Source organism: Malaclemys terrapin, chromosome 15 (assembly GCF_027887155.1).
Source record: "Malaclemys terrapin pileata isolate rMalTer1 chromosome 15, rMalTer1.hap1, whole genome shotgun sequence".
Classification (NCBI taxonomy): domain Eukaryota; kingdom Metazoa; phylum Chordata; order Testudines; family Emydidae; genus Malaclemys; species Malaclemys terrapin.
In genome coordinates this window covers 27,949,812-27,973,484 of record NC_071519.1, presented here as the reverse complement: position 1 = coordinate 27,973,484, position 23,673 = coordinate 27,949,812, and the positions used below count along the sequence as shown (strand labels likewise).

General features: G+C 46.6%; 1 protein-coding gene across 2 annotated transcripts in view; it reads left to right on the top strand.

Annotated features, from left to right (window-relative positions):
• POU2F3 (POU class 2 homeobox 3) overlaps nucleotides 1-21,540 on the top strand; it is a 62,768-nt gene extending 41,228 nt beyond the window's left edge. For both annotated transcript variants that reach the window (XM_054005517.1, XM_054005518.1), the window contains 10 exons: nucleotides 1,408-1,512; nucleotides 2,914-3,016; nucleotides 6,657-6,739; nucleotides 8,282-8,464; nucleotides 8,906-9,047; nucleotides 10,621-10,757; nucleotides 12,767-12,928; nucleotides 17,384-17,450; nucleotides 18,752-18,884; nucleotides 19,851-21,540. In XM_054005517.1, coding sequence (XP_053861492.1) covers nucleotides 1,408-1,512; nucleotides 2,914-3,016; nucleotides 6,657-6,739; nucleotides 8,282-8,464; nucleotides 8,906-9,047; nucleotides 10,621-10,757; nucleotides 12,767-12,928; nucleotides 17,384-17,450; nucleotides 18,752-18,884; nucleotides 19,851-19,890 — 1,155 coding nt within the window. In that variant the 3' untranslated portion in view covers nucleotides 19,891-21,540. The remainder of the gene's footprint in view (nucleotides 1-1,407; nucleotides 1,513-2,913; nucleotides 3,017-6,656; nucleotides 6,740-8,281; nucleotides 8,465-8,905; nucleotides 9,048-10,620; nucleotides 10,758-12,766; nucleotides 12,929-17,383; nucleotides 17,451-18,751; nucleotides 18,885-19,850) is intronic.
• Nucleotides 21,541-23,673: the final 2,133 nt, after the last annotated feature.

Below are 23,673 nucleotides of genomic sequence, written 5' to 3'. Positions count from 1 at the left end.
TCCATCCCAGATTCTAAGAGAGAGTCCACAACCCCGAGCCAAAGCACAGGGTTTTCATGGCATTGGGGAAAAACTAGACCTGGATCAGGACAGTCACTTGAAAGGACCCAAACTAGAACCCCAGATCCAAGCACCCTCCAGCTTGGGGAAGGTTTGGCTTTGGATCAGAATTTTGCCACTTGGATCCATTTCAAGAAAAGACCTATTCGATGAGGCCAAAAAGTTCTCTCTGCTCCCTACAAATGCAGGATACAGTCCTCCCAGTTGAGGATGAGCAAGACCCTAACCTGATGTTGCACCTATTCCACTCAGCCTGCCATGGTTATGTGTGAGCATTCCTTTGTTCTCCAAAATCCTATTGTCCATCCCATGGAGGCGCCAGGTCCCAGTGACAAATTACACCCAATGCAACAAGCAACAATGGGTTTTGCCTTGTTTTGGAGCAGAAAGAATTAAAAGTAACTTGGAGACCAAAGAACGGAACAAACTCAAAGCTCCAGTTCTGATCCCTGGTGAATTTTTCCTGTCTTAGAAATCTAGATTTGAGTCTTGCCTGGACTTCAAAGTAGGGCAAGAGGTTCCAGGGGTGACTCCAATACGGTGTTCAAAATGCTGGCCAATCACTGTTTTCCTTTGCTAGGCAGGTCAAATAGCATTTGTTTGCCCATTATCACCAGTGGTGACGTGCGGGCAAGTAGATTTAGTGCCGGGACTGGTGAACTTTCAAAGCTGGCAGCCACTCCTAAATGGTGCTGATTTTCATGTGCTTTAATCGTACCACCACCTGTTCTTCTCTTCCCTGTTCCCTGCACCCTCATAGCCACCTCTGCAGGGAGATGCCCTGTAGCCAGAAATGCAGTGGAGTGCAGCTGAAGCAGCCCCTAGAAAGGGGATTAGCGACTTAGCCACCCCACCAATTTCTATGCATTGCCTGTTATAAGACTTTGCTTCCTGGTGCTTTTCTTCCAAGAGCCAAAAATGTTTCAGGGCCTTGGTTCAGCAGACCACTTAAGCATGTGCTTGACTCGAAGCAGCATTGAAGTCAGCGGGACTTAAATGCTTTAATTAGAGGGCTTTTAATTAAGGACAGCTCACCCCTCCCCTTGGCAAAGTGGGTCAGTAGACTTATGCCCACTTTGCAGGTGGGGACACTGAAGCAGAGTGGGTAAGTGACTTGTCCAAATGCACAGACATTGCTACAGAGCCAGGGATGGAACCCAGGAGTCCTGACTCTCATTACTAGACTTCACTGTTGGTGGGATGCTGAGCACAGGTACAATAGAAAGGATCTTACCCAGGTGCCCCAAACTCCAAGCTTGCTAACTTCCCGAATCTTCCACCTTCCTCTGACTCCACATCATCTATGCATGCTTCCTGCTGATACAACTGGTCTCCTCTCCCCTGCAGATTAAAACAGAAGATCTCAGTGATTCCTTGCAATCTCCGGTACAGCCCAGATCAGGCCACCTAGGACCAGGATCATCAATGATGCCTGGAAGCCAAATCGCCGGGGTAAGTGGCTTAGCGGCCTCAAGAACTCCAGCAGTCCTTTGGGGCGCTGGTTCTGGAACACTCATTGCTTGAAAGCCACTTTAAAGAGGTGCTCGTATGGCAATGGAGAAGGCTTCCAGAGTCAGACACTGTGAATCCTGATTCAATTTGCTTTGCGAAGGCCAGGTTCATCCTTAGGGTCACTCAACTGACTTTGGTCGAGTTACACCAGAGACGAAATGTGTTCCTTGGGGGAAATTTTTCGAAGGCCCAAATAGCAGTTAGGCGCCTAACTCCCATTAACTTCCAATGGGAGTTAGATGCCCAAATGCTATTTGTGCCTTTTAAAATCTCTTCCCTTATGTTTGCACCTAAGATGAAAGGGTGAAATTCACCCCTGAGCAGAGCCCTTGCCCAAGGCGTAGGCACCACTTATGGTCCCACAATGCTTCAAAACAGGGGCCAGATTTTAGAGCTCATCACACTGGGTGCTTGTTGGCTGCTGAGCTCCTTTGAAATTCTGACCCCAACTGTGGGTGCCAAGGACTTGGTTATCTGACCCTTATGGGCTTAGATGGTGAATAGACCTTGTGAATTCCACCCCAAGTCAAGCCTCCTGTCTGTAAAGTCACACAAGGAGTCAGAGCTGGGACCCATGGTGGTATAATCAGGAAATGTTGTGATTGAGGAGTTTGTAGGAACTACAAAGATTTTTGCCTCCTCTTTCCTCAGTCAGAGCCCTGAGTGCGGGGCTGGGAGTTCTCACCTGCCCAGGCAGCATCAAGCAAGAACTCTTAGGATCCTCTTAGGATCCTCTTAGGATCAAGTGGACATACTTAACACAGCCCTGGGCCTCGCTCCTTCCCAGATTCTCTAGAGATCCAGTTGGGAAATGAGGATTTGGTTTCCATGCAAAATTGAACTTTTTGTTTGTTTGTTTGTTTGTTTGTTTTTATTTTTATTTAATTTTTTTCTGACACTTTCTGAGTTGTTGTCAAAAACCTGAAACATTCCCCCTTCCCCAGTGATTTTTTTTTAATTGTTGTTTGATTTTTTTTTTTTTTTTTTGGCAACTGAAAACCAAAATGTTTCACTTTTAAACTGAAAAATGTCAATAGACAAAAAAGGGAGAAATTGATAGTTTGGGAGTTTGCTTTTTTGACAAAAAACGGAAAAAAAACATTTAAGCAAAAAGCCAGTGTTGGAAAAGGCTGTGGCGCTCAGGTGTGTGTGTGTGTGTGGGGGGGGGGGGGTGAGGTTACCTGAGTTGCAGTCTATTGTGGTTGAAGGCAGAAATGGGGGCAGGGAGGGTAGCGGGGGGGGGAGGGGTTAAGTGTTACTTATAGCAGGGAGGGAATTGGGGAGAGGGGTGAGTACTGTGTGCAGGACAGATGCATCTGATCTGCATTGTTTCTTCGTTAGGATATGAGTTCTCTTCACACCCTGCAGCAGCTTGTACTGGTGCCCGGTCCTATGCAATCAGTTCCTCAGTTCCTGCTCTCTCAGGCCCAGGCTGGGCAACAAGGTAAGAGCCATAGAGTGCTCACTAGAATCATTAATGCAGTGGAGACACAGGTAGGTACACAGTGATTCAAGAACCAACCCACCCCTGACTAGATGGGCTGGTGATATCCAGGGCCAGGCACTGATCTCTCAGTGGCATCGATCCACTGACGTCAGGAGAGTCACTCCAGATCTAGGCCATGGTGACCAAGAGCAGAAACTGGTTCACTGGCTTGCTCCCGTTGTTACTGACCATGCCTCTCTGTATTGCCAAAACTTTCCCCTTCGCCCTCTCTCTTGCATGACAGCTCCCTCTCCTGTGTTATACCTGAAGCCACCCCAAAGCCCTGACACCAGGCAGCTGCTCCAACCAAAACGCAAACTAAACTAAACCACGCAGTGATGGAATTCTCCTCTCTCGGCTATGCAGCTGGGGAGATTCTCCCACAGCTGCACTTCTGTGCAGCAGTAGCGCCACCAAGGGGCTGTGTGCACTGATCTCAGGCATGCCTCAGAGAAATGCCTCTCTCCGTTGAAATTCAGCACTGCATCTCGTTGGGTTAGTCTCAGGCAGGATGACATGGAAACATCCAGGAGCCTCATTCTTATGGGGAACCTGCTCTAGCGTCTAACTTCGGTATATTCTTTTTAGAGGTAAGCTTTTAAAAAATAGATGTGCATTACACATGGCTTGGGCCAGTGTTGGTCATGGAAGGACAAACGTAGGTCCCAAGGCTACGATCTGATCTACGTAGATGGAGCTTCATACCCATGCTGAGTAACTTTTGACTTCAGTGATCATAAAGGCCCCCTTGCATGGACCGATTGCAGGATTTGGGCCACAGATACATTAAAACACATGAGCCTAGAGTACAACAGTGTATAAACTCTGGATGAAAATTAGTTCAATTTGTCTAGACTGAGTGGACAATCTGTCTAGCACGGATGGCTCTTAAGCCGTTATCTCTGCCAAGTGCTACTGAGTAATACATCAAAAAACCACTTGCTGTACATGTAACAATAATCTACTAAACTAATTATCCTGAACAGGTAGGATTGGAATAATCTACCACTAAACCATTTGCTCTCAGTACCAACGCACTCATGTGCGATAGGAAACGCATCATGCCAGAAAGCAGCCCTGCGTTTAAATGTGAGAAAAGTAGGGAAGATTTCTTGGGTCCTGATATGTTGAACTCATAGGCTCATACAACTGAAGGCCGGAAGGGACCATTATGATTATCTATTCGGACCTCCTCCATAATACAGGCTGCAGGATTTCACCCAGTGATTTCTGAATCAATCCCTGACAAGTCTGCATCTCTGGTACAATTTCCCTCCTCATTACAAGCTTTTATTTTTCTGGGGTTATGGGGGGAAGGGATGTGTTTTGCTTTTACAACAATAGTGAATAAACCTTGACCAGTGAATAAACCTGGAGACATGCACAACCAGAGCCAAGCAGATTATTCTTTCTATGGTGTACATTTTATAAATCTAAATGTTAAGCACCTGATTTAAATTCCAGGAAGACAATCAATACAGTGAGTCTCCTCCAGTTTCCGGAAGCCACAGAGCTTTGTCTTATGAATTAGTTAAGGTTGTTAAAGCACCATGGAGGTAATAAGCATGGTAAAAGAGCCAAGTACTGCTATCCTCATCATCTGATTTCTGCAAGACAGTATTATGATTTATGCAGAGCCCCAAATGAGTCAGGTGTTTTAATGGTCAAGGAAAAGGACCAGGTCTCTGTCCGAAGGAGCTATTGTATTAATCTCAAGGGTCAAAAGAGTTAAAGGTGTCCGAAACTCTTTCCCTGTCCGACATTTACAAGAGTGATACAAAGGTTCGGGGGAATTTCTACAGAGGTTTACTCTGTTTCTTGGCAAGCACCCAAAAGCTTTCCTCCTAAAAGATTCTTTTGAAAGTTTATTGACCAAACTCAAGAAATCAAAACAAACATTTATACGGACACTGAAATTAAGTCATTATGTGAAACAAACTTAATCAAAACGTGTTTGTCGCTCTGCTTTGGGAGGCAGTGTCTCCCATTTTTTATTAATGACCTTGGATGAAAAAGAAAGAGTTAATTTTGCTGTCAGTCCTGTTGTGTGAAGGGTATTCACGTCTCCTGTTTGTAGCAGACAGGCAGACACAAGGTGGAGAAGAGAGAGGATAGAAAAGGTGAGCGAACGATGGCTTTGGTTGAAGCTTTTGGAGCACTGGACAGCTTGTCAATTACTAAGAGATGCTTTGGCTGGCAGGTTGACCAGGACACCGGTTGCTTGGACCCTGGTTCACGTTCCAGTCAGGGACATCATCTGGTTGGGTCCTTTCCCCTTGGACAGAGCAGGGTTGTGGCCATCTTGTCTCGCTGTGCTGATGCAGTGGAGTTGATTTCAGGATTCAATGAAAAGCCGAGAAAGTCAGAGAGAGGATTAGGGTTGCCAGCCCCCCAGGGATTAAAGATTAATCTTAAATTAAAGATTATGTCATGTGATGAATCCTCCAGGAATCCATCTAGCCAAAATTAGCAACCCTAGATAGAATAGGAGGAAAGAAATAGTGGGGCAGAGAGTAACGCAAAAGAGAAGGGAGATAGAACAGGATCTTGCATGCCTCTGTGGCACTGGCAATTGGATATCCCCACTGATTGGCTGAGGACGGGGTGTCATGATGATACAATGGCTTTCAGGACTCTCAGGTGAAAAACAAGGTTCCTTGAACAAGAGCAAGGCCTGATGGTCTTCCTCTCGGGGAGAAAATCCGTCTGTCTGATCCACTCCCTCTGTGTTGGGATTGGGGGAGATGAGATGAGTTAAAATGCGCCAGGGCAAGATGTGAGCTCGGAAGTGAAGATGCGTTGGGATGAAAACAAATTTCCAAAGTCTCCTTGGAAGAACCCCAAAAAGGGGGAAAAGTGGGAGGCATAATTCATCCCCCTCATTACTGTGTCCACCTATTAGGCCTAGTGTCTGCCACTCCAATTTTGATCCATTGATTTCCAGACCCACATCATCTTGTTTATTAAGTCCAACCTCAACCTTGTATCTTATCAGTAGATCTGTTTCTGTTTGGACTAATTCGGTCTCTGTGTCTGGTTTCCTTGCACCTGTTCAAAACATTCTTTCTTGACCTACTTTCCATGGTTAATTCCCAAGCAGGCGAAAAATGATAAGTTATTGTGACACCTTGTAAACTTTCTACAATTGAGCTTACAGTTAGGGGTAAATATTTAGGCCCAATAACCGCAACAGAGCTTGGTCAGATTTTAGATGTGATGTGATGAGTATTATAATAATTAACAGGAGGGAGATGGGCCTGGTAGGTTAAAGTACCAAGATCTAGCAATGATTCAACTGTGGTGTGCTCATGTAACAACCCCCCGACACATACCCCGAGGTTTGAATGCAGGGACTTTCAGCACCAAAGCACAGAAATCTACTAACTAACAGTTCTAGGTTTCCCATCCCCATAGTACCTAAGCACAGGTACCAAAAAGCTATGCACACCTATGATGCTATGCAGTTCCCCCATCTGTAAAATGGAGCAGATGATGTTTACCTTGGAGATCTATGGAGACAGTGCTGTGTGATACAGAGTTGTCTAGATATTTAAGGAGAGGCCAGTCTAATCGAATCTCTCTCTCCCTCTCTCATCAGCTCTGCAGCCAAACATTCTCTCCTTTCCCCAGCAACAGAGCAACCTCATCCTCTCGCAGCCTGGACCCAGCCTAGCATCCCAGGTAAACTACTTTCTGGCTGCCTCAGCTGGAAGCGGGATCAAACTGATTATGGGCATCACGTCAACAGCAAACTTGGGTCCGCAGCTGATTTGGGCCAAGGAAGTGGATTGCAGCCCAGGCTGTGGGGATTCACCTTTATCGGTGAATATCCCCACCCCACCCCACCCCACCCCCCGGCAAGAGAGGGATTCCATCTCCATAGCTCATTCCAGCCTTGGCTGAGGCTGCTAGCAAGGGGGACAATCCGTGCCACTTGATGGGTGCTGGTTTCTGATTGTGGATGTATTGCTCCACCCAAGCGTCCCGTCTTTCCATCTCCTTCTCCGACCCCTTCCAAACCACTCCCTAGGCCGGGAAGCCCTTGGCTTGCCTTTGCCTCAGTGAGATGTCATTCTTCAAAGAATCCAACAAGTTCCTATTCCCCACCCCCAATCCACAGCGCTTGTAACGCCCCCGTACAATCTCAATTGCAGCTGCAGGGCACTTCATCGCTCGTTCCCACTGCATCGTATTGCCTCCCTTCCTTGCCCCTGCATGTGTTTGCTTAGATCATAAAGCTCCTCAAGGCAAGGCCAGTGTCTTTTACAGCCTCGTCAAGCACCTGGCCTGATGCAAGTGCTATGTAAACAATAGTAGTAACCTCTGAAGACTTTCCTGTCTAGTCTGCATCTGCTTTTGATGACTTGTTTGCCTTTGCGGCAGCCTCTGTTCATTCCCGCTTGTGGGCTCTTGGCAACTGTGCCCTGAGTTTCTGGCACCATTTGGAGAGAGCCATTTACCCCTCCCAGCTGCTCTTTCAAATCCTTCAAGTCTCTACGGCCTTCAGTGGGATCATACCAAGGCAGTGCTCTTGAGGAGGTACAGGTTCTGGTTGGTCACTTCTCTATGCAGGCAATGGAATTCCATAGGTGACTACATGGGGTGCCAAAAACCTTCCTCCGTTCATCAGGCAAACTGAATACTCCCCAGGCCTGCGCCCCACAGGCATCAAGCAGAACCCTTATTGTAGAAACCTTTTTATCTTCCTTTTCCCCAGGCCACGCCAGGCTTGCGGGGGGCTCGGATGGGACGCAAAGTCAGCCCAGCCAGGGTTTGGAAAGTCACCACCCAAACCACAAAGCTTTGCCCTTCTTAGTAACTCAAACAGCTGCTCCCTTGATTTTTGCAGCTGATCAGATGAGTCAAGGGTCCAGCCTTTCATTTTTAAATACCCACCCTTCACTCCAGGTATTTGCTGTTATTTAATAGACTTTCCCCCCAATGAATGCCAGCTCCCCATTACTGACCTAGATTTTGTATTATAGCAGCCCAACCTACATCCTGAACTTTGAGCCCACCTCCCCTAAAACAACTTACCCTTCTCATCCCACGCTTTTCTGGAAGGATCATTTTGCCCATCATTGACATGCAGCCTCCTCAGCAGTGGGATGTGGCAGCTGTTTAACAGCACACAGCCACACCAAGCAACGTTTGTTATGGTAGGACAGTGCAGAAAATCCTGTGGCTTTTCCGTTGTCGTGACTCTGGTTTTGTTTTTAACAGGCAGTGGGACGTTCAGGGCTCCCTGGGCCGTCTTTAGAGCCCCATCTGGAGGTGCCACAGCACTTGCAAGTTGCAAAACACATGCCGTCTTCGGCCGTATCAGACGAACCCAGCGACCTGGAGGAGCTGGAGAAGTTTGCTAAGACTTTCAAGCAGAGGCGAATCAAACTGGGGTTCACGCAGGTGAGGGGCAAAAGGCAGTCTGATGATGAGTGGTTTAATAGTGAGATGCACAAGGTGCGGGGGGGGGGATTGGGTATGGATGTGGGCATGAAGAGGAGGGGCAGGGTTGGGTGCAGATGTGGGTATAGAAGGGAGGGCTTGATGCAGATGTGGGCATGGAGGGGAGTTGTACAGATGTGCACTTTATGGGAACACCACCTTGAAAGCACAGATGAACAATGGATGAACAAACCTCTCCTGAAGATACATTACCTGTAACCTCAAACCAAGCGTAACAATTACCGTCAGCCTCTTTGGTGTGTACTGGGGTGTAGGAAGGATCTGGGAGTCTATCCCTAGTGGTGGAAGAGACTGGGTGAAGAAGCTGGTTTGCTGTTACAGTAGAAGTGACCTGGGAGTGAATTTTCTCAGCGAATCCTTTCATTCTGGTTCCCACTGCAGGGCGACGTGGGACTGGCCATGGGTAAGCTGTACGGCAACGATTTCAGCCAGACCACCATCTCCCGCTTCGAGGCTCTCAACCTGAGCTTTAAAAACATGTGCAAGCTCAAGCCCCTGCTGGAGAAGTGGCTGAGCGATGCAGGTAAGGCACAACGCCGTGCTTGAGTGAAGGCTGCCATCTTGGCCAACAAAGCGGGGATTGAACCAGGCACCTCCAGAGCTAAAAAACACAAACTCCCACAGCTCAAGCTCCCAGACTGGGGCAGTCACAGGCTCCTATCCTCTGGGAATTGGGCACCAAGGGGGACTTGTAACATGCACTCACCAATGGCATACACTTGCAGGGAGAAGGGAGGGTCACAGACAATGTCATCAGGGCCGACTCCAGGTTTTTGCCGCCCCAAGCGGCAAAAAAAAAAAAGCCGCGATCGCGATCTGCGGCGGCAATTCGGCGGGAGGTCCTTCGCTCCGAGCGGGAGTGAGGGACCGTCCGGCGAATTGCCACCGAATAGCTGGACGTGCCGCCCCCCTCCGGAGTGGCCGCCCCAAGCACCTGCTTGTGCCTGCAGCCGGCCCTGAATATCATGAACCCATCGCCGGTTATCATGGTGTTGCAAGCTAAGCCACACAGACAGGGCATCCCATTATTCCAGCCACTTGCGAAGTAGTGTGCTCTTTTGATCAGCGTGTAGCCCTCAGACTCAAGAGATTTTCAGTTCTTTTCCTGGCTACTCTGCTGGGTAACCTTGGGCAAGTCCCTTTGCTACTTTCTGCCTCAGTTTCCCCATCTCTAAATGGGGGATATTGAGAATTACCTCCTTTATAAAGTGCCCTGAGATCTGCTGATGAACCATGATTATGAGAGCTAGATATTTATTATCAAGAGACACCCTATTACCTGTAGCACTGCAGTCCTATGTTATGTATCCTTTATAGACTGCAAAGCTACTATGGGGCATTGTAGCCACATATACTTGAGCGACTGTGACATTCCATCCAGTGGTGACCTGGACACATTCAGCTGATTTTATTGCAACAGGGAATGTCTCAGCAACATGAGGCGAAACGCCCAACCTGATCCCCAGCTGGTGTCAATCAGCATGGCGCCATTGAAGTCAGTGGAGCGACACCGGTTTCTGACAGTTGAAAACGTAATGCTCAAGGTGGCTGGTTAGGAAACATCACCAAAAAGGTGGAAAACAATATTTGGGAGAAACGTTCACTCCACCTTTTCTGACCAGCCTCAATCGAAGCTGGGATTTGGGGCTATTTTGGGCAACATTAAAAGTGTTACCACTGGGGAAGGAGGGGTTCCGATAGAGTATTCTGAGCCAGGATCTTTTACGTGTTTAGGGAGGGGTAGTGGTTCCCAGCCAGCTTTCAGGAGCAAAACTCAATGAATCACGAGTAAATCTTCATGATCATTGTGGCAAACCCTAAGCGGACCTAGCACCACGCGGAGTGATCTCTAGCTAGGTCCTTAAGACCGTCTGGCGTATGTTCAGTACATTTGCTGCCAACACTCGGGATTCTGGGATGGCCCTTTTGCAGACTTTAGTCATTTTTGCCTCAGGGGCATGGACAAACCTTGGCATTTTCAGTTTCAAGGACAGCAGGTTGTCACAGGTGGTCAGCTTCAGAAAAAAACACCTCACAACGTGAACATATCTGCTGCCAAATCGTCTTGAATCCCTTTGTTCCCTCTTTTTCCCCAGAATCCACTCCTTTGGACTCCTCCGTGAGTACCCCTAATTCCTACCCTTCGGTGAGCGAGATGTTCGGGCGGAAGAGAAAGAAACGCACCAGCATCGAGACCAACATTCGTTCCACGCTGGAGAAGAGATTTCAAGATGTGAGGGGAAAATCTTACCACATGTTGTGAGCTCTGTCTCCCAGCACGAAATGCCTACTAGTTCTTGAGGCCTTGGCTACACTGGCGCTGTACAGAGCTGCAACTTGCTGCGCTCAGGGGTGTGAAAAAACACCCCCCCGAGCGCAGCGAGTACAGCGCTATAAAGCGCCAGCGTAATCAGAGCCTGCAGCGCTGCACGCTCGCTCCCCTCAGAGAGGTGGAGTACATACAGCGCTGCGAGAGCCGCGGCAGCCCTGTGAAGTCCCGAGTGTAGCCAAGGCCTAAGCTAAGAGACATTTTCCTTTTTCTTTCAGGATTTTTTTTCTTAGAAACTTTTCTTGGTGAAAAAGGCAGGTTTGGGAACACCAAAATATTTCACGAATGCATGTCAATTTCAGCAGATTGTTTGGGTTTAAAAAAAAAAAAAGAAAAAATAGAAATGCTTCATTTGGACTTTTTTGTTTTAAATGCCAAGTTTTCAATTTTTCGATCGGAAATGACTTTTTGTTTAGAAATTTCCTTTCATTTTACTTTAAAAATTTTCAAAATGTCAGATGCTCAACATCTAAAAGCAGTGTTTCATTTCAGATTGAAAGAAATGTTTCGATTTCTTTGATTCGTCAAAAATTTCAAAAAAAATTCTGTTTTGGTTTGACCCAAAATGATTTTTTTTTTCAATTTTTTAGAATTGCCAACAAACTAAAAAATCTCTTATTTATCAGCTAGGTAAGTGCTTTAGGAAAGAGAGAAGAAGATTTTACTAGAGCTATTTGGAAAATGGTATTTTGTTCCACAGACAATTTTGAATTTTTGGCAAAAAAATCAAAATATTTTAATTTGAAGTACTGCCACAGGGCATCATGGGAGTTGTAGTTTGGGTGCCTCGGCTCCCATCCTCCTTGATAGGCTGAGCTCCCTATCAGACTGCATCTCCCATGATGCACCATGGTATTATGGCTGTCTTATGGTGCATCATGGGAGATGAAATTCCAGCTGGGGAGATCAGCCCATAGAGGAGGATAGGAGCACAAGGCACTTGAACTGCAGTGCCCATGTGGCACCATGGTGACATTTTAGAATCAAAACTTCTCAATTTTAGAACATTCAGATTTTCAAAGAAAGATCAGAATTTGCTGCAGAAAGCAGACACTTCTTGCCAACAAATATATTCAGTTGAAAATGCCATTTTCCTCCAAAAAAAAACACAACAATTTAGATGGAAAATTTTCAACGGGCTCCAGTTTTTACCCTCCTCCTGCCCTAAATCTGATTGTATCAAACTTATCCTCCTAGGGCTGGTGAAAGAACAATAGACAGCCTCTCTCAAATTATCAGGAACATGCCCACTTTGGCCAACATGGAGTTTCCTGCTCTAGGGCTCCTTTAGAAAGGGGAAACTTTCTCAATATCCTAGTGTTAAGCTGTTGTTTTCTTTATTATTTAGAGGTCCTATTGAGATTGGAGCCCCTTTTTGCTAGGTGCTGTCCAAACATATAGAGAGTATCTCTGCACCAAAGAGTTTAACCTTGGGGGGGGGGAAGAAAGGAGGTTTCATTATCCCCATTTTAATAAATGCGGATCAGAGGGATTAAGTGACTCACCCAAGGTCACACAAAGTCTGAGGGAGATCTAGAGAGTAGAACCCAGATCTTTTGAATCCCTGTTCAGTGCCTTCACTGCAAGACTATGCTTCCTAGCTTCTCCTTATGTGACAGCTTCTCCTTAAATACTGATCTGAGGCTCAGTGCTTTATATGCATAGAGGGTACACCTGTGCATCCTCACTGACTCCATTAGATGTTCACCAGTGTGACTCAAAACGTGGACCTTCCACCAGATCTCTACCCTTTCCCATAGAGAAACCCAAATCTTCTCCCCTCCCCAGTTAAAAGCCAAGTCCAGATTCCTCTCCTCTTGCCACTCAAACAGCAGGTGATCATACAGCCCACTGAGAGTGTAAAATGAGTTCTACAGAGTTTTCTTTGTTCACGTAATGTCCTCTCTTACCAGAACCCCAAGCCCAGCTCGGAGGAGATCTCCATGATAGCAGAGCAACTCTCCATGGAAAAGGAAGTGGTTCGGGTTTGGTTCTGTAACCGGCGCCAGAAGGAGAAGCGGATCAGCTGTCCAGTGCCATCCCCTATAAAATCACCCATCTACAACTCCAGACTGGTGAGACCTGGTGGACCAAGGGGGTACCGGTTACTTTCCATAAGGCAGCAAGCGTAGCAGGGTACTAGGGAAACACGTGGCTTGCAGGAAAAGGAGGCAGCAACAGATGATCTCGTACATTTGTAGGGCATGGAAGCGTGCCTTGCCCCAAACTCTTTACAGATGAAACAGAAAGCAAGAGGGTTAGGTAATCAGAATGCCATTATCCAAATACTCCTGGGGCTAGTACCCTGACAACAAGTGGGCAAGACTTTTTTTCGTTTTAAGTTGCATCCAAAAATACGGCACTTTCAACAGCACCCTGGAGGCTCCTAGAGGCATTGGCTCAGCACTGACTCAGTGGGAGGAGTGCTATCTACTGAATCATCAGCTTCACTTCCTGCAGTGCAGTTCCCTCTAGCTGGGCTTTGGTTACCGCTGACTCAGTGGGAAGAGCACTGTTGATGGACTTAACACCATCTGATTCCCCAGCACCTCCAGGGGAAAGGTGTGGGAGATGTTGCTGTGCAGGGGATGGATTGAGCTGGTATTCAGCATGCCAGGCTGCACTTGTCTGATGGTCTCATCCCTCTCCGTAGAATGCAATTGTTTATGCTCTTTTTTAAAATAAAGACCAGATCACCGGCTGGTGTAAATCAGTAAAGTGCTAGGCTGATTTACACCAGTTAAAAATCTGGCCCTATGTTGCTAGCCTTTACCGTTGCAAAGAAAAGTTTTCAAATGCTAATGGAGGCTGAGTTTTAAACTATATCTCTGAGAGTTGAGAACTGCCTCCATTCATCTCAGTGGGCTGTTAACTCTGAAGCCTACTGATGATGGTTTACATCTCAATGGACATTGGAGAAGAAACACTGAATTGCTCTGGAACAGTGGGTGGAGTACAAGTCCACCAGTCTATCCCTTTTCCCTCCTGCCATGGGATTAGGTGGTGGCGGCTGGAGAATTTATAGTGATGGGAGAATGGAAGGGGCCACCTAGAAGCAAGACACAAGGGATTAGAAAATGAGGATGTGGTAGAGCATGGCCCTGAGGAAGTCGTGCTAACTAACATGATGTTAAATGTGACTTTGCAGTCAATTTAAACAGCCAAGTCCTGTTCAAGGCGCCCGCTGGTACTGGGTAAACCCAGCTAAGAAACATAGGGCTAACCATGACCGGCTCACAGGATGTTAAACAGAGCTAGTCCCTGCCTATGTGACACTGCCCACGAAGTCGTGTTCAACATCATGTTAGTTAACACAGCTGCTCCAGGACTTGTTCTCATCCAATCAGGAAGTGAAGCCTTCAGCCACAAATGACGACCCAGATTAGAGTGATGTTTCTCCCCTTTGGCCCCAGTTCAGCAAAGCATTTAAGCATGTGCTTAACTTCAGTGGCACTTGAGCACGTATGTAAGTGCGCTGCTGGGTCAGGGCATCTGAGACCAGAAGGCGGCACCCGTCGCTGCAGCTTCTTTCGCCCCTCGCCAAGCCTGGCAGTGCAGCATTATAACCGCTCCCAGCCTGTCGTGCAGACAGGGCTCTCTGCTTTTCGGAGTGCATGGCAGTGCCAGGGGGAGGTGGCACAATCCTATGTAGCCTCGCTGCAGAGCACGAGCTGCTCTCGAGTATGGGGGGCACTGCATATAAAAGACACTCCCTGTTTCTTTGCCCACCTCAGTAGCTGCGGGCTTTGACTTGGCACCCAGAGGTTTCCTATTAAGGCAGGTCTGTAGCTTGTCGACAGTCTAATAGGCCTGGCTACAGTATCAGGTGAATCCTGCTGCAGAAGTGTCTGCAAACACTCATTCAGCGCCTTAGCTTTGACGGTATCAGTGGCCTCTTTTAGTCACTGTCCATGAATGTTTTCATGAGTGATTTTTTGTTGGAAAGGGCGATCGTGTAAAGAGAGAGCATCACAAATATTCGTTCAATAGTATACTTGTAATCTGCTGGTGAGTGGGTACAGCCAAATACTGCTGCCAGTTAATGAGCTGAGCTCAAGTGGCAGGAGTCTATTCTGCGGTGCTGAAGGTTGCTGGGGATTCATATGGGGGCAGGGCGGTCATTATGTATTCACAAGGGACAGTCTCATCTTGAAATCTCAGTGGGTTTGGGAGTCATCCAGTCAGGGAGCAGCAAAATACCATGTGACTTTTGGCCATCAGTTGCACAGCAGGACAAGCTACTTGCAAGCAATAAATATTCAAAGCAATAGTTTTTGTGAGTAGATTTGCCATGAACTTGTTGGCTGAAGTATGATCACGAGCTATTCACTGATCATGCCAAACAATTTGTTATATTTGTTTGATTAAATTTATACAAATAAAAACAGGCATAGATCTCCCCTCCCTCCCGGAAACTAATTACAGCCACAAAAATCTTAAATGGCAGCTAGCCCCAGACCAGGCAATAAAACTCAGCCCCCTGAAAAGAAAAAAAATTCAGTGAAGTCGTTAAGAACGAGGCCACGATTTTCAAAAGTGACTAGTGATTAAAGATGCCTCTGATTTTGCGTCCAACTTGAGACACCTGGAAGGGCCCTGATTTTTCAAAGGATGTGCTCAGTGCTTTTGAAAATCTTGGTCTAGGTTTGTAAACCTCCAAGTCTCTTCACAGATAATTAACAGAATTTGAAAATAAGGGCACGTCTCCAAAATGTAGTCGCTCTAACTTACATCTGCATACAATTGCCGCAGTAATTACATCGCTTGTGTGTGTCTCCACTTTGCTCCTTGTGTCAGCAGCGCGCATCTTCACCTGGAGCACTTGCACTGATTGAATTGTCAGTTTGGGGCATTGTCGGACGGCTTCTGAAAGCCAGCAACAGTCAATGTAAGCAATGCAGTGTCTACAGTGACGCTGCATTGACCTAACTACGTCGACTCTATGCCTCTCATGGAGGTGAAGTTATTAAGTTGGTGTAGCAGGCAAGGTGGGAGAGAAATTTTAATGTAGACCCTTCCTTAGTTAGGTTGACGTAAGCTGCCTTTTGTCAGCCTAACTGTAGTGTAGACCAGATTTAAGCCCCATGTTGAGATCCTCAGCAGCGCTTCTAGTCCCCCTGCACTGGGGTGAATTTTGCCCAAACAGAAAAATGGGACTAGCTTTGCCAGTCAGAGGCAGGGAGCAAAGCTGGTCAAAAACCATGAAAAAACGTTGGCAATTTTTACCTGAAAATGTTTGTTTTTCATTGGAAGATATATTTGATGAAAAAATTCTCCACTGAGCTGTGGAGCCAGTCAGAGAATGCCCCCCGCCCCCCCACAAAAAAACCCAGTGTTTTCAAAAACTTGTGCACATTGGTTTTTGTTTGAAAATAAACAAGCAAACCGCCCAATTCCAAAGCTTATAACACCCTCATGCTTCAGAGCATAAGCCAATTTTTAAATATTAGGGATTGGGGGGAAAAATTCCTGGACAGATTATCCCATAACTGCAGGGTTTCTTGCACCTTCCTCAAAGGCATCTGGTGCTGGCCACTATTGGAGACAGTCTAGATGCCCCCCTGGTCTGATTTGTTATGGCTGGGAGTGGGAATCCTAGAACAGGGGCAGTGTGTGTAGATTCTGCGGAACGCAGCGGCTTAGTAGATAGGGGTCTCTTGTCATCCTTTGGTGAAGGAGGTTGCCCTCTGCTTGTCTTTCCCTTAGATTAGAGGTTCCCAAACTGTGGTTGGTGAAGGGTCCCAAGACCTTGCTGGAGATCCATAGCGAGCTGCCTGGTTATATGGTGCTGGTTCTCTTCCTGGTTTCCAGCTGAGACAAACAGAAGCAGTGGGAGGGGGGGATGAAACAAAGAGCAGAGGGGACTGTGGGCCTGCTTCTCTTCTCACTTATGCGGGTGTGACTCCGGGGTAACTCCAGGGAAGCCAATGGAGCTACGTCGCTGTGAATAACACCCGTGTTACACCAATGTAAATGACGGAGACTCAGGCCCGGAGCTCGTAGCCTTTTGGAACAGACCAGAACATCTATCCCGGGAAAGGCGACTTAAAATACGTAAAATACGATTTTCCAAACATAACGTGTCCATGCAAGCAACCGTTCTAGTACCACCGCAACGTTGTGTGAGTGGGGAACCACCCCGTGGGACGGCTAATGGGAGAGGAGATGTCCGTCAGACAACCTCTCTTCTGAGATCGGCTCCGCACTGTGAAAAAACTTGAGAGCCCCAGCCCTGGAGTGAGCCCGTGTTTGTGTGTGTTTGGGATGAAGGGATTGGTGTCTACAGGTGCACAGTCCAGTATGCTGCCCAGGGGGAATGGTGCGCCTTTCTCGCAATACTAATGTGGGAATCTGAACTGTATCTGGATAAGAAATCTGTGGGTGTGTGTACAGTAGACTAAGGGATTCCTGTGGGAATGGGAGGTGAGTCCGTGACGGTGTGTACTACTAAGTGAATGGCACTCCGGGATCTATGTTCTTATTAATAACTGTGTGTCACTAATTCACTGCTGGCTTCTGTTCCCTTCCAGGTGTCTACCTCAGGCTCCCTGGGCCCCCTCTCAGTCAATCCAATCCACAGTACCATGCCTGGGACAGGTAAGCCTGGCTCAAGGATTGATGCCTCTCTCCCAGGGTCGGCTCCAGGATTTTGGCCGCCCCAAGCAGCAAAAAGAAAAAAAGTGGACCAAAAAAACCAAAAAAAAGCCATGATCGCGATCTGCTCTACCGCCGCCGCTTCAGTCTTCAGCGGCAATTCGGCGGCGGGTCCTTCACTCCCAGAGGGAGTGAGGGACCCGCCGCCGAATTGCCACAGAAGAGCGGGACATGCCGCCCCTCTCCGTTGGCCGCCCCAAGCACCTGCTTGCTGGGCTGGTGCTTGGAGCCGGCCCTGCTCTCTCCTTTCCTTCACTGATAGCAAATTCCCTCTTGCTCTGCCGCCGATCAGTACTTAGACCTTATATTTGATCCAAAGGCTGCTTGCATTTTGACATTTGCAGCCCATCCTAGATGGACTCCTGGTCTGACTGCAATTAGCTGCCTGACACGACCAGTTCAGCAGCGAGGGGTGCAGATGGTAGAATCCGCATCTTCACTCTGGCCAAGTAGAGGAAATTCCCCCGGGGCGGAATGTTTCCTGTCTTCTCGCAGGCAAACGCTGATATCTAGGGATGGAAGAGACCAGAGCAAAACCCTGGATCCAAACACTCCTGAACTTTGAGAGGAGCTGGCTCCGGATCGATCTATTTCTCGTCTGATTCTTAGATTGTCAGCTCTTTGGAGCAGGGACTGTGTGTCTGTTCTGTGTCTGTGCAGCGCCTAGCGCAGAGGGGTCCTGTTCCATGACTAGGGGCTCCTAGGCATGATGACGATAATTATAATAGGGGCTCAAGTCTCTCTGTGCCAATGTGAAGGGCTTTGGAACAAGACTCAACTCCCCAGCCTGGATTTATTTATCTTTTTAAACTCCTTCACCTGCTCTCACCCAATCTCTCCCCCTTCCTTCTGCTGTCTTCCTTCCTTCCTTCCTTCCATTCTATCCCCACATCTGCCTCCCTCCCACCCGCCTTGCCGCTGCCTCCAAGTTCTGGCAGAGGGTTTGGGGCTGGGAACACGCTCCACGGGGTGTGTCCTTGGAGGAAGATTCTGGTGTCTCTTCAGCAGAGATGTGGCAGATCTCACACTGGAGGAACCATGTGCTCCAGTCGCTGTGCTTTGCTGCAAGGAGGATGCCCCCTGACCTCTTGTGTAGGGGTGTCTAGCTTGTCAGACCAGGGCACGGTTAACATGCATTCGCTATTGCAGCAAGCCAAGGAATAAGGAGAGCAGTGGGACAGATGCGCCTGCTCCCCAGTAAGAAAGAAGAGGTGAGCCTCATTCTTGTCTCTCTTCTCGTGCAGTAACATCGTCGTGTTCCCCTGGGAACACCAGCAGGCCCTCATCCCCCAGTACAGGGCTCCATGCCAGCAGCCCCAGCGCATCCCAGAGCAACTCCAAAGCCACAATGAACTCGTCCAACTTCAATCCTTCTGGGTAAGGCGATGGGGAGCACCTGGCACTAATGCCCAGGGCATGGCGAAGCAAACAGGACCCTCGAGAAGAACATTCAGGGCTCGCTGCATACTGTAGTGATGGCCTTTAGAAAAACCAAGTTAGATGAGGTCATTCCATTGTGGTGGTTTCATGCTCACTCTGAGAGTCCATGGGGAATGGCTGTTTTCTGCTTCCAGACTTATAGGAAAGACCACATTTCTTTGAAATCACCTGCTAGCAAAAATTCGGCATGTGAGCAGGTATGGGGGCTGTGATGCTTTCCTCCTGTATGTGGTAGGCACAGTGGGGGAAAGGAGAGAGGAAGAGAAGATTTATTTTGCTGTTGCTCCTACTTAGACCCTCTCCTCTGCATCCAAGCTGCCCTCCCAGGGACTGACCCGCTGTGTCCACCCACAGATAAAGCTGGGGATACATTTCCTTTGTCTGTTCTGTCCCCAGCAGATTCCCCGTGCTTTGGGGCGAAGCCCTTCTAGCTGTTTCTCATCACATGCCCCGCTACTAAGTTCAGTGCTGCTGCTGGTGTCCCTCTCCTCCCCGGGTCACTGCTGCTCCTGCTCCCAACCAGCATTGCTCATGACAGCGGCGACAAGTTAGCAGAAAGCAAACCCAGAGCGTGTTGGGTGTTGCAGCAGCTGCTGTACCTCCTGAATCATGGAGGAACTTGTTCTGATCCTGTACACCTGCAACGAGGCAGGATCTGGTCTTACGTTGCCCCTGTGACTCCGCGTGCATGAAATCTGAGCATGGCAGATGCTTCTTGGCCATTCAGAGAAGACTGGCTTGGTTATAGTGCAACCCACCCTGAGTTTTGCTGTGAACCCCCTGTTGGTTTAGAGGATCGGTTGCTGGCTAAGTAGAGCTACAGATGAAATAATGATGGGCTCCCGTTTCAGGGGAAAGGAAAATAATGGTACATTCGTGTTTGTTGTTGCCTTTGTTTTTCAGATCTTGGTACCGATGGAATCAACCCACTTACCTCCATTGAGGCTATTGCTCCATCATGCACAAAGGGAGCCCTGACTTCTAGCCATGGACCAAAGTTTGGAGCGACGGTGCCTTCAAAGTGCAGCAGAAGGAAGGTCTTGCTTATGGGAGCCCAGCACAGCTGAACTGTTTAGAGACTCGAGCTGTAACTGAGCCTCCCAGGAGATTCTCAACTCCAGCAGTGAAATTTAACACCCTTCTAGGTGTTAACCAAAACAATCCCTCACTTAGCCATAGCGGCACCAAACACTGTCCAACGCGTGCGGATCTCCGCGATGCTCTGTATTGTCTGGCAATAGCTAATCTGGATGGATTTCCATATCTCACTCCTCCTTCTCCTAGCTCATTTCAGAGCTTCCCATGAGAAGGGTCTGCAGTGCCGTATCTGAACCCACACCCCTCCGTCCGCACCCACATCCCAGAAACCCCTGAACTGAACCCAGGTTACCACGGTCATTTCACCAAAGGCCTGCATCTAGATGTGAGCTTTGGTATCCTATCGACTTCCCAGGTTAATGTCATTGTGCATTATTCCCTGCTCAACCTACTCAATGCTTTGCCCCTTTCCTAAAGCTCTTTTCTTGCTTTCTTTAAATGTTTAGAGCCAGGTGCCTCTTTACCTTTTTGTCTTCCATTAAAAAAAAAAAAAAGCACCTTATTTGTAAAGACACTGCTCCGGTCATCGCTCAGTTCCAATCCTTGCCCCACTGCTCCCTGGGTGGCTGTCACTCTTAGACATCATGGGTGAAATTCTGGCTCCTTTGAAGCCAACAGGAGTTTTGCCCCAGGATTTCGCCTCATGTTTATTTTGCTTCCCTCTTATTTATCCATTGGGCTTCATCAGCTACCAAACAACAAGACCTGCCTAAGTTTATGTCTGTGTGTGTGTACGTGCCGAGCATTTTGGCTGAATTATTAACATGTAAATAGCTTTCCCATTCTTTGTGGTATATTCTTCCATTCCTGGGAGGACAGTTTGTATAACTCAGGTGTGAATTTTGAGGATTTTATTTTTCTGAGTGTGTATTGTTTAATTTCATTAAAAACCAAAGTATAGAAAATGTAACAAATTTCACAGAGTATCAACAGGGAAATCATGCTTATTTCACAGCTCATCTATCTGAAAGGAGCAGATATTTCATTTTGTGGAGTAGAATTAAGACATGAAATACATTACAAAGTCATGAGCCACATTCTCAGCTGGTGTCAATTGTCATAATTCCAATGATTTCAGTAGAGCTTCAGTGATGTACACCAGCTGACGCTCTGGTTCATAAAGTGTAAATAGACATTCTGGTTTGCAATGTTAATTCTATTTCTTTTTCTGATAATCTGATGGTTATTTTTAGGCAAACACTAGCTACATTTTTAGGAGTAAAAATCCTGTTTCATTAGTGGTTTGAACAATTGTTTTCCTTGATTCAATGTTGTTTTTAAAAGCTCCCCAAAAGGCTCTACATTCTGGGGTTGTACCCCACAATGAATTAATGGATCTTTAGGGTTTCCTCAATCGCTTCCACACATAGAACTCAATTCTGCGAACGTTGTATATTTCAGCTGTGTATATTTGATAGAACCTTATTCTGTAATTTTCTGGTTCATTGGTTTTTTTTTTCCCCCTGAAACCAGAAACTCTAATAATAACTACAGCTGATTGAAAAATGGTTTCATTCAAACTTTTCTGTGAATGGTTTCATTTTTTTCCCAACAAAATATTTTGAAGTAAAAAGGGGATAAAGAGTGGAGAGTTTTTTTCCCCCTCCAATGAAATTTTTTCCCCAAAGAATTGAAAAATGTCTATTTGTAATTTTTTTAACAAAAAAAAAAAATCAAATAAAATTGAAACAATTTTTTTTTGCAAAATTGTTCATTTTGGTCAAAAAGGCATTTTCTGTCAGGGGAAAAAAAGTTTCACTGGAAAATTTTCAACCAACTCCAATAATAAGAATAAGAATAATTAATAAAAGTCCGGATCTCATCCATTAACTTGAATGGAGATACATTTATTTATACCAGATGGGGATATGGCCCCAAATCTTTGGGTCTGATTCTCCACTACCTTCTAACTATATGACTCCATTAATTTCAGTGACCTATATACAACTGGTAAAAAGGCAGAAGAGAAATCCGGGTCAATATGTCCAGAAAACTTTCTACTTATGGCCCCTTGCATAATATGGCTAGAATTTTCTGAGTGGCTCTTGCTAGCGGAGTCCTTGTATAGTTGCCCTTGCCAGTATGGAAAGAGATTTTTTTCCCCAGAACTGTACTAGACAAATGGATCTATAAGAGACAAAGGGGACATTTATTTAACCACTGGATTCTCTAGGGAAAAACAAACTCTACACTGGTCAAGGAAACCGCACTCTAACTATGATCTAATAATTGCATTTAAACCCTGCTGTGACCTGCATGGCTCGACCTCAGAGGATTATCCTGCAAATACTCCCCACCCTTACTGCTGTCAATTGTCCCATTAGCTTCAATGGGATTTCTTGCAATAGCGTGCTCTATGCCTAAACATAAGGCCCCAACTGTGCACAACAGAACACCTGTGTGGAAACACATTACCTTCACTAGGTGCAGCAGTCACCAAGCCCTCCTTGATGGTGCAGGATTGGTGCATAAGTGTTTATGGGTTTAAGACTATAATGTGGACAAAAAGTACTAGTAAAGGTGACATCTAACAATTTAAAATCCTACAGAATGCTACAGGACACACTGTTGTCAACTACTGTATTTTGAGGCCATAACTAAAATACCACAGTATATTTTTATACGGGGGGAACTTGGTTCTATGACTGATACAAATGAGCCCTCTGCTTTGCACATGGGACTCTGTTAAAGAGACACTCTAAGGCATTCTAGGCCTAGCATTTTGATTATTTTCATTGGAAACCTAATATGAACAGAAATATTTTTAGTCTATTATAAAACATCAATGAAAACAGCTTTTTGTTTGTATTCAAATAGTTCTCTTGGCAAGAATCTGCCACCTGAATATTGCAGCCTTGTGCTGATTCATGAGAACCTGACAGTGAAACTGATCAGAAGCAAAAGTGAAATAGACTAACCTAGTTCCATTGTCCAAGATGAGGGAGCTGCAAAAGGTAACAAACAGCACTGACCTTGAAAATCCAACTTCAATACATTTTTCAATGGGTCTTGTGCTCCTAAATCATGCAGGCACTTTTCAAATTCCCACATTTAATGCATTATTAGTAACATGCCTGATTAGCTAGTGGGCTTATAATAGATGTGTTTGAATCTGAATGTGTTTCCAAGTACATTTAGATAGCAACTGGAAACCTGAGTATTTTTACCTCCATCATTAAAATGCATGATCTTTCAACCCTGGAGTGGGGTCACCACTTTGAGAAATGAGTAAAGATTACGTGGACAAAGGCAGAAGTTATGAGCTGAATCCTGATGGATTCTTAGTGCCTGCTCTTCCCATTCAGTGCCAGGGAGCTTGGAACCCTTGTTCAGCAGTTCTTTCATACACATTTACCTGGTGGAATTTACCCACAACCATCCTGTACTAATGCTGCCCCCAATGGAGACTTTGTCCGCATAATATATGGCTGAGACTAGTTTTGGAAGATATATATATGAGAGCGTGTGGAGTTGAGCGATGCTACACCCGGCTCATGAGACAGCTCATGGTGTCTGACACCATCATGTAGTTCAGAGACATTTATACAGAACACATCACAGGACACCGTCAATACCACATTGAGTAATGGAGACCGCCGACCAGGGAAATAACCCACTTCCTTCCCTG